A 9,807-nucleotide genomic window follows, 5' to 3' on the forward strand; every position below is an offset into this window, starting at 1 on the left:
TTTTCCACCTGTGTGGTTACCTTGAATCCATCCCCTGGTTGTGCCTTTCTGATACATGGCACTTCTGAAGAAAACACAGCTTGTTGTGAGTAATAGAAGCTTCCTATGAAGATTGTTGTTAAAAGGTAGCATCTGAATCCAGAACTGGAAATTATATCTGTATAGTAACATTTCACAAAGAATAGTGTTCATACTGTGTCTATGTTTACATGATCCACTGCATAAGTCAAACAACACCACTTGGGCATTGTGATATATATTACAAGTATATCTGGACAGCCAAGAATCATTTTCCACATTAGCTTTGCTAACACCAGGATGTGGGGAAACCAGGCTTTTATAAGTCCACATCTTCATCAACCAGCAAATGTAAGAATTAAAACCACAGTTAAGTGCACAAGACACAACAGAGCTCCATCAGAAGAAGCAATTAGGAGCAGCTCTTTATGAAAGTTACTGATAATGATTTGATGGAAAAGGCCCTGTAATCAGCAACATTAATATTCAACTAATCAGCTTAATCATCACACTTGTGTAATGATAATTTGCAAGTTTAAAACTTGCTGACAGTGAAGCATTGAAAAGGAAAATATTCAGAAAACTTGGTCAGATTTCATATAAATGACATTCGACAGTCTGCCACTTGAGAAAGCTCTTGGGATTCAGTGGGATGTGAAGTCTTACCACTTCTGGATTAATGTCAGTCTCAAAGATCAGCCTGAAACACAGCGTGGCATTTTGTCCATAATGGCCTCCGTGTCTGACCCTCTTAGGTTTGTGGCACCAGTCGTGCTCAAAGCAAAGATCATGCTCCAAGAAATGTGCTAGTGTGGAACAGACTGGAACGATCCCCTCACAGATGAACTTGGTCCAAAATGGGAACAGTGGAGAAGTGATCTAGCTCACCTGGATAATATCACCATACCTCACACTTCCTCACCTACTGGTTTTGGTCTGGAAGACAGAGCTGCACCAGTTTTCCAACACCAGTTTGAAGGGTTAGTGTTTGTATCTGAAACAAAATGAAGAGGGAGATGTTCACTGTGCCCTCGCTGTAGGAGAATCCTGCGTCTTGCCAACCAAACTCAAGACTGTTCCAAGACTGGAATTGATTACTACAGTGGTTTTTGTGAAGATTATCAACATGCCCACGGATGAACTTGGACCCACTGATGCTGAGAAGCTTTTCTTTACAGTTTGCTTTTATTATGCTCATCCCCTCATCACTCCTTAAATGTAAGCACATGCATAGTACATGAACACAGCAGAGTGAAGTGTGTCATTTTTTAAAATGTTATTTGAACAGTCTAATAATGCAAGAACCAAATAACAAGACTTTTCATCTACTACGTGAATACATTGCAAAATATTAATATGTTAAATACAGTTGCAAATGTAGACTTGAAATAACCATTCAGCTGTTATGCTATATTAAACCGCATTGCACCATATTCCTACATTTAGTTCCAGTCTAAATACAGCTATATTCTCATTGCATTACACTTTTAAATATATTTTATTTGAAAGATTAATTGAACTTTTTGCCACAGGTTAACGATGAGTATATGTGTTAGATGTGTCGCTAACATCCCCACAGCAAGCAGGGAATGTTCCTACAATGTTGGTTAACATGATCTAATAGTGTTTTAAAGGAAACATTTAAATGTTATGTTAAAGGAATGTTTTGATGATATTTGCGATTTCAAATAATGTTGCTATAAGGTACAAGAGAGAATAATTTTGGAAAATGTTTGGAAGATGTTGTCAGATGATGTTACATGATAGCAAACTGTGTTCTCAAACCAACATTCAAAAAACATTTTGCAGATATAATCAAGCCTCCGATGACTCCAATGTTAATTAAACATTCCTCCAAACTGAGATATTAGCAAAGGTAGAACATGTTGCCTGTAATTTTCAGAGGATGAAGTATCCCATTGTGGAACATTCTTCCATAAAACATTTCCACAATGTTACGGGAAGTCCTGAGAGAACTTCATCCTGCCTTTAAGAACAACATTCTGGGAACTATGAAAAAACTTCTCACTGAAAGCAGAACTTGGCAGAACTTTCTCAGCAACTCAAAAGCACAAACCTGATGAACACTAGGAGATTAGTAGCAAATGTAACTGAAAAAAAGAAAACAAAGTGAACAAAACCAAGCCAGCCAGACAAATCAGAAAGACGGAAAGTTTGAGGATGCAAGACAAAGAAGATTTATAACAATGCCTGTCTGTGCAGCTTATTGTGATAACTAACCAAACAGTGAACAGCAGCACAACTTGCTGTTAGTGGGTCGGTGTCGTCGTGGTGCTGCGTCACAGATCAGTGGGTCACCGGCCTGCATGTTCTGATCAGTTTGCAACAAGTCAGTATAAGAGACCTCAATGGGACATTTTCTTGTCTTTGGTCATTAATTACAGGTGTGATCACAGACTAGACAAAACTATGTGTCTGAGTTCAACCTCCTTTCAAATTTTACTGCTCGTCGTCATCTGGAACCACCCACATTGTGAAGATGATAACTAAAAACAGAGCAGCACATATGACGTATATAACTGAGAAAGCCTTGTCGATTTTCTTTGCCATCCTGGTCCAGTAGCCGGGCTCTTTCTTGTCCTTGCTGCTGCTGAGTAGACTCATTGTTCTGTCGATCTCCCCAAGCTCACCTGAGACCTTTTCCAAGGCAAGAGACACCTCGGTCAGCTGGCTGCTGCTGCCCTGCAGTAGTGATGTAGTGGACAGGTCATGAGTATTACTATAAATCATGTGACACTGTTAGCTGCTCCATTCAGTTTACTCTTTCAAACTACAAAAACATTCTCTCGTTTTCTCTCCACCACCTTTACAGGAGGGATAACAGGAACTTATCTAGTTATGCTTAAAGAATTGAAAAACTCCATCAACAAAAAGCTTAACACATCTTTTCCATGCATCCATCCATCCATTTTCTTCCGCTTTATCCGGAGTCGGGTCACGGAGGCAGCAGCCTTAGCAAAGCCGCCCAGACTTCCCGATCCGCACACACCTCCTCCAGCTCTTCCGGGGGGACCCCTAGGCGTTCCCAGGCCAGTCGAGAGACATAATCCCTCCAGCATGTCCTGGGTCTTCCCCGAGGCCTCCTCCCGGTAGGATGCCCCCGGAACACCTCCCCAGGGAGGCGTCCAGGAGGCATCCAAAAAAGATGCCCAAGCCACCTCAGCTGGCTCCATTCGACGTGGAGGAGCAGCGGCTCTACTCCGAGCTCCTCTCACGTGACTGAGCTCCTCACCCTATCGCTAAGGCTGAGCCCAGCCACCCTGCAGAGGAAACTCATTTCGGCCGATTGTATCTGCGATCAAGTTCTTTCGGTCATTTTCCATGCAAACAAAACTTTTTTTCTAATTCTGGAAATGTGGTTCTAACCTCTTTGGGCACAACTGTCTCATCAGCAGATGCATCATTTGCAGATGCACATTGAGCCCATTCCTTTATTCCTGGAAGGACAACAGGCACATTTGAGTAATGATATTAAAGTGATTATTCGATGAGTGAACATGTTTAGTAAATCTTTATGTGGATATGAACTCACCTCTGAAACAGCTGTGGAAGTTGCCTTTGCCCAGTTTGTCCTCACAGCTCTTATCCAGGCTTCGGTCTCTGTCTGTCTCATCGTCCTTGAAGTCTTTCTCCATCAGATACATCACAAAAATAGTCTCCATGAGGCTGATCAGCATCATACCAAAAACTCCAATGCAGTAGATCGCTGAGGGGAGCAGGAAGCATCATTAATGTGTGCAAATAACCACTCATTGAGTCAGTATGTGCTGTTCTATGAAAAGCAGCCGAGGCAGTGAAGTCAAAGCGATGAAGGCACGGCTCTTTACCTATTAGTGGGATCTTGTCTGATGAGCAGGGCAGAATTTCATTGAGAATAAGCTGCATCACTGTGACGGCGAGCAGCACAGTCACCTTGAAGCTGAGCTTCTCGCCACCTCGGTGGGAGATCAGGAAGGAGGCCATGTCCAGGCACAAGAAGAAGAGAACAGGCAGCAAGAAGTTGGCAACGTAGAGGATAGACCTCCGCTTCATGGTGATCTGACAACATTGCAAATACACAAATCCTGTAACAATGCAAATAGATTTTTTGCTGAAAGAAACACATTTTAGAAGATGATGAATTGAAATACCAAAAGTGAAAGTACATGTACGGGGGATGTTTAGGCTGTCATGCTGTGAATGAGTGTGACTGCTTGTAAAAATAAAAATGACATAACATGGTGGAGGTTTGCTATTTGCAACCCTGTTTATCTTCATCTCACACTGGGTGTTTCAGTTCGTACTACTCCCCCCTACAATACTTCAGGCTTCTCTGCCGACCACACAGTTCAGATTATGTCCCTCTACTTGATAAGACGTGTTTTTATTGAAGCAACGCCAACTTGATGACGAGCAGGTGGCATTACCACACAAGGTGTGACAACACTGAGAAGCAGCAACACCAAGAAAAGTTAAGCTTGCATTAATTAAAGTCATTCTGTTATATGAGAAGTAAACCTGGAACACAGGAGTGAATCTAAGCTCCAGTCCAGAGAGATTCAGGTGGAAATAACCAGAAATACTGAGAGCTGAACACTGAGAGACTTGGTGCTTTCCCATGTTAGTGAAACAGTTCAGAAGTACTTACAACATAAACAATCGTGGTTTGGTTGAGACCAAACATGTAGTTAGTTTTTTTGTTGGCTGTTAGGTTGAGGAACAGCCACTCGTACTGCGTCCGCATCACCCTACGAGACCACTCTGTGATCTGTGTGCTGTTTGTGTTGAATAATAATTTGACTTCGTTATCTGAAACAGTGGGGGAAAAAGTTGTCATGAGGTGACATCTGCAGATCAACTATAAAGAAATATATACTACATATTAATATATAGTGCGTGCTCACATGACCAGAACATGTTAGGGGCTCACCAGAGTGCAAGATAGACTTGAAGGAGATGTTGCAGCTCTGAACGTCGAAGGGGAATTTATAAACGTGCATCTTGCAGGTGCTGACCACCACCTGGTCGTTTCTATATTCAACCCAGCCGTAAGAGTGAATTTTGAGGTAAGGACTTGGAGGGGCTTTGTCCTTCTCTGTCCTGTATGAGAGCAAATACATTACACACATCTGTTAGTCTGAAAAACATGACCGACATTATGATGCAAGCAGTAACTTACTGTAGAAAGTGTGGGAGATACAGTTGTGAACAAAAGTTTACTGGTAAAGCGTATGTACATGATGGCGATCTTGAGTTTTCTAATGACTCCTACAACTCTTAATTTTTTATGACAAACAAACTCTGTGTCACAAAAGGCAATTATGCATTTTAAAAATCTATTTGGTCTTCTGGAAATGTTGCTTCAAAAATATACATCGAGGATTTCTAATATTTGGTTAAATGTCCTTTGACCATTTTAATCTAAATTGAGTGCTTTTGGTTTCCGTCCACGAGCTTCTTTGACCACTGTCGACAAAACAGGTGCAGTTTAACTAAATTTGATGGCTTTCTGATGCAGACTTCTTTCTTCAGTACAGTCTGCAGATTCTTGATGGGGTTTAATTCAGGACTTTGGGGAGGTCAATCTAAAACCTTAATTTTAGCCTGATTTTACCATTTCTTGTGTGTTTGAGGTCACTGTCTCGTTGGAACACCCAACTGTGTCCAAGACTCAACCTCAACCTCAATCTGGGTGATGATTTCAGGCTTTTTTTTTGAAGAAGAAGAATATAGAGTTAATCTTCCTTGCTCATTATTTCATTTACTTTCCATAGCGTGCCACTTCTGCTTGCACAAACCATAATAATGCCGCCGCCATGCTTGACAATAAGTTTGCTGCTCTTGAGGTTAAGGGCCTCACCGTCTCTCCTCCAAACCTATTTTGGATTTTTGTGACCAAATAACTCCATTTTTGTTTCATCTGACCACAGAACTTTCCTTCAGAAGGACTTTGTTTCTGCTGGTGTGATCAGCAGCAAACTTCAGTCAAGATTTTGGGCGTCGCTTCCAGAGGAAACCATCTCAGGGTTTTCTTGTGGCATGGCAACCTCTCAGCCAATGGTGATGGAAAACATGCCCAACACCTGAGTTCTAGCTGCTTCTAATTCATTTCAAACTTTCTTTTTGGTTTTTATTGATTGACTTTTGAAGACCCGAAACAAACGGTCTCTTAGCAGCAAGTGATTATTTGTGTTTTTTTCCTGATCATGTTGCACATTTGGTCATTTTCCAGAAGACCTATGAAAAAAATACAGAAGAATCAAAAGTTCTTGGAAACTTAAGATCGCCATGCCATAGATGGTCTTTACAAGTGTATGTAAACTTTTGGTAAAGACGACATGTATGTCTGTAAGCAAGTTATTATACATAAACATGTTGTATTGGAATCCAAATGCTTCAGTTTTGCCATTCATAAATGATAAAACCATAATCTTGTGCATATATTTAAACTCACATCTCTTCAATGGTTAAATCTGGCACCCACAAAAATTCAGTCGGAACTATGAGATGTTCAAGTCCACAGAAGTCAGGTGGATTCCAAGAAATGTGCTCATTTTCCCAGTCCTGCACGGGGAATAGGAAATAATTTGAGTGGGGTGTGTGCATGTTGTGTCAGAAAGAATACAAGAAAGGATGACAAGGTGCATGTTATCGCTAATGACTCGTCACAGTAGGGGAGCAAGTGAGAAACGCTGCAAGACTCACCAAAAGAATCCACATGTAGGAAATGAAAGTTTGGTCGGTCTCTCTCTGTGAGCAACGAAACAGTGTGTGTCAGAAAAATCTTTCCAGCTGCACAATCAACGTAGTTTATCTGAGAACACACACTGCCGGCGTCGGACTTGAGGGTGTGAGCAGATTTTCTTAAGGCAGTACAAACCAGTGTACACAAAATCAGAGAAAGATAAACGTCTTTATCCACAGTTAAAACTAAAGATTTGCCCATAAATACTTTGCATTGATTCACAAGACCAAAAATATGATTATTAAACGGAAAAAGATGGAGTAACTCACCATATCGAGGATGGCGTAGATCCTCATCAAAATGTATATCGTTGTGACAGAACTGTGCTGCTGAACAGGCCGGCTCACCGTGTATTTAGGATTGTCTTTGGTCAGATTCAAGTGGTCGAGAAGAGCCTGATAACTGCACTGATACTTACTGTGAACTTCATTAACTGAAACGATATCAAGACACATTCTCTACCAGGAAAAGAACTGGTCTCATAATGTCTTATAATTGTATTAAAAATAGTCATTAAAACCTGTTAAGACAATGAAAATAGGACTCCTGTGCATGCTGTTCAAATCAACGCAACTCAATACTCCACTCAAACTCAATTCAGGGATAAAAGTTCAGTCACAGAATCAGACACCAGGTCAGGTCAGTGTTTGTATTGTACCTGTTTGATTAACATGAAGCTCTGCTGACTCTGAACTGGAGGTATTTCCACCTGAGGGGAAAACACGACACGTTACTTTCACTGTTATTTCCAAACACGTCTCCTGCGTTACACATCGTATCACGTAAAGTGCTGAGCTGTCGTGTTTGAGTCAGGAAATTATAACATTTAAACACTGCTCATAGATATATATGTATTTTTCAGCCTTATTCTAATTTGTTCACCTGTTTTTTTGAAGAATATGGAATGAATCTTCCTTGCTCATTATTTCATTTACTTTGTGTAGAGTGCCACTTAGGCATAATAATGCCACCGCCATGCTTGACAATAGGTTTGCTGTTCTTGGGGTTAAAGCATAGACTGTATAACAGATGGACGTAGCTTCCATGACGTCACCCGTTGGTTTCTGCACTGAGAAAATGAAGCCAGGGTTTTGCTACTTCCTGGTTGACATCATGGATTTTTGGAGCCAGTGACGCAAAAATCGTCGGAGGGGGGCGGAGCCATAGGAGCAGCGATTGGTCAGACGGATTGAGAGGCGGGCCCTCTCTGCCCGCCCACATTTGCCGCCTTCTGCTCGCTTCGTCTGTATGGTCACTGCCAACTGTCAATCAAGCCAGCCACGCCCCTTGCCCCGCAAAATGTTGACGATTTTTTAAAAATTCAGTATTGATTTATTTTCAGATTGGCCACCTGGTCTCTGGATTTGACCATGAAAACTAATAAGAACAAAATCCTGAGCTGGAGGAATGCAGTATTTCATGATCTGTGATCATTTCTTTTCCAATTCAAGTCTATGGGAGCCAGGGCTTTTTGGAGCCAGCAGCTCGCAGACGTAGTGATACTGCAGGTTTTTGACACTTCCAGGTTGGCTTCATTTTTCAGGGCCAGTTGCTACGTCCATCTTTTATACAGTCTATGGGTTAAAGGCCTCACTGTCTCTCCTCCAAACATATTTTTGTTTTTTGTGACCAAATGGCTCCATTTTTTGTTTCATCTGACCACAGAACTTTCCTTCAGAAGGACTTTGTTTTTTGCAGGTCAGGTCAGTGTTTGTATTTTACCTGTTTGATTAACATGAAGCTCTGCTGACTCTGAACTGGAGGTATTTCCACCTGAGGGGAAAACACAACGCGTTACTTTCACTGTTATTTCCAAACATGTCTCCTGCGTTACATGTCGAATCATGTAAAGTTTAAAGCACTGCTCATGGATATATCTGTATTTTTCTGCCTTGTTTTAATTTGTTCACCTGTAAATGGGACCGCTGTGCACAACAATGACTCATCACTTACTGACACATACAGTAGAACTGCATTTTCACTAAATTTACTTTCTTCTCATCAATGAAACATCTACTATCGTTTAGAGATACTCTGCTTTAACTGAGGAAATGCACCCTGTTATCATGGGCAGAGGAAATAATCATGAAGGAATATTTGTTTGAGTTTGTTATCTACCTGGAATTTCCCCAAGATGGTCACCGGACCCCTCTTCATGATCAAGAAGCTCTTCTAGCGCTGAATCGGAGATCTTTCCACCTGGCAGAAAGGACAGATACACAGATACAGTTTAAACGAAGTGCACTCACATCTCCTCCTTTACATGTTGCATTCATTTGTTTTTAAAGTCAGGAAGGGTTGCAGGACCATTGTGACATGCTCATTTCATTTCATTTTGACTAATGCAAAGCCTCAGTAAACAGTTGCATACTTTTTATCCATGTTGTTTTTCATTGGAGCACTCTGAAATACACTAGAAAGAAAAAAATCATAATTTTAAGAAGTTAAAATCTTTACATTAGTTCCTGTAATGTACGATTAGGGTTTACTGAAAATGTCACGTCGTAATAATTCAGGAAAGATTTGTTAACAGGAAGAGAAAAGGTCTGTTTCTGCAAGATATGAAATTAAAACATCTGTGTATTTATTGTTTTATTTGATTGTTAGATAACTTTTATATTAAAGATTTTAGAAGCCAATGCTGCCGGTTTTTCTTTTTCTTTTCTTTTTTTTTTACAGTGTAGACGTACATTAGACCGACATTAGCTCGTCACAGTCTTTGGTTCGACTCTGTTTATTTCCTGTTTGATTTTGAAGGAATCCCTGTCCTTGTGTGCCTCTAGTTGTTTTCCCTCCTTTTTTTAAAATTGATTTTATTAGTTTCACTTGTCTCTGGTTTCCTTAATTGATTCTGTGCATAAATAGTCTTATCTTTTTAATGTCTTATTGACGTAGACATTAAGTGGACAACCAGTTTTAATTGAGTCCACTTTGTTTCTAGGGAATGGTAATGCACTAACTGGTCAGTAGAGCGGCTGCTGCATTTAACACGATGAGCAGTCATTCAGAGGCATAAATTCAGTTAAAATTCCTTTTGTTGTTAC

At 40.6% G+C, this 9,807-nt stretch overlaps 1 protein-coding gene across 1 annotated transcript; it reads right to left on the bottom strand.

The window, feature by feature from the left end:
- Positions 1-2,478: 2,478 nt before the first annotated feature.
- LOC103367832 (5-hydroxytryptamine receptor 3A-like) lies at positions 2,479-7,218 on the bottom strand. Its single transcript, XM_008295985.1, has 9 exons — positions 7,033-7,218; positions 6,724-6,768; positions 6,473-6,582; positions 4,949-5,118; positions 4,667-4,827; positions 3,867-4,077; positions 3,572-3,745; positions 3,406-3,476; positions 2,479-2,721 (listed from the first exon to the last, which is right to left on the bottom strand). The coding sequence occupies exons 1-9, from the start codon at positions 7,216-7,218 to the stop codon at positions 2,479-2,481; spliced, it is 1,371 nt and encodes a 456-aa protein (XP_008294207.1).
- Positions 7,219-9,807: the final 2,589 nt, after the last annotated feature.

Source organism: Stegastes partitus, unplaced genomic scaffold, assembly GCF_000690725.1.
Source record: "Stegastes partitus isolate 25-593 unplaced genomic scaffold, Stegastes_partitus-1.0.2 Scaffold1092, whole genome shotgun sequence".
Lineage (NCBI taxonomy): Eukaryota > Metazoa > Chordata > Actinopteri > Pomacentridae > Stegastes > Stegastes partitus.

Excerpts from the sequence above, each read along its gene's own strand:
- LOC103367832 (XM_008295985.1), bottom strand. The coding sequence starts at position 7,218 with ATGTGTCTTGATATCGTTTCAGTTAATGAAGTTCACAGTAAGTATCAG. Across the intron at positions 5,119-6,472 it reads GATTTAACCATTGAAGAGAT|GACAGAGAAGGACAAAGCCC; the intron begins GTGAGTTTAAAT and ends GCTCTCATACAG. Across the intron at positions 3,477-3,571 it reads CTTCCACAGCTGTTTCAGAG|GAATAAAGGAATGGGCTCAA; the intron begins GTGAGTTCATAT and ends TTGTCCTTCCAG.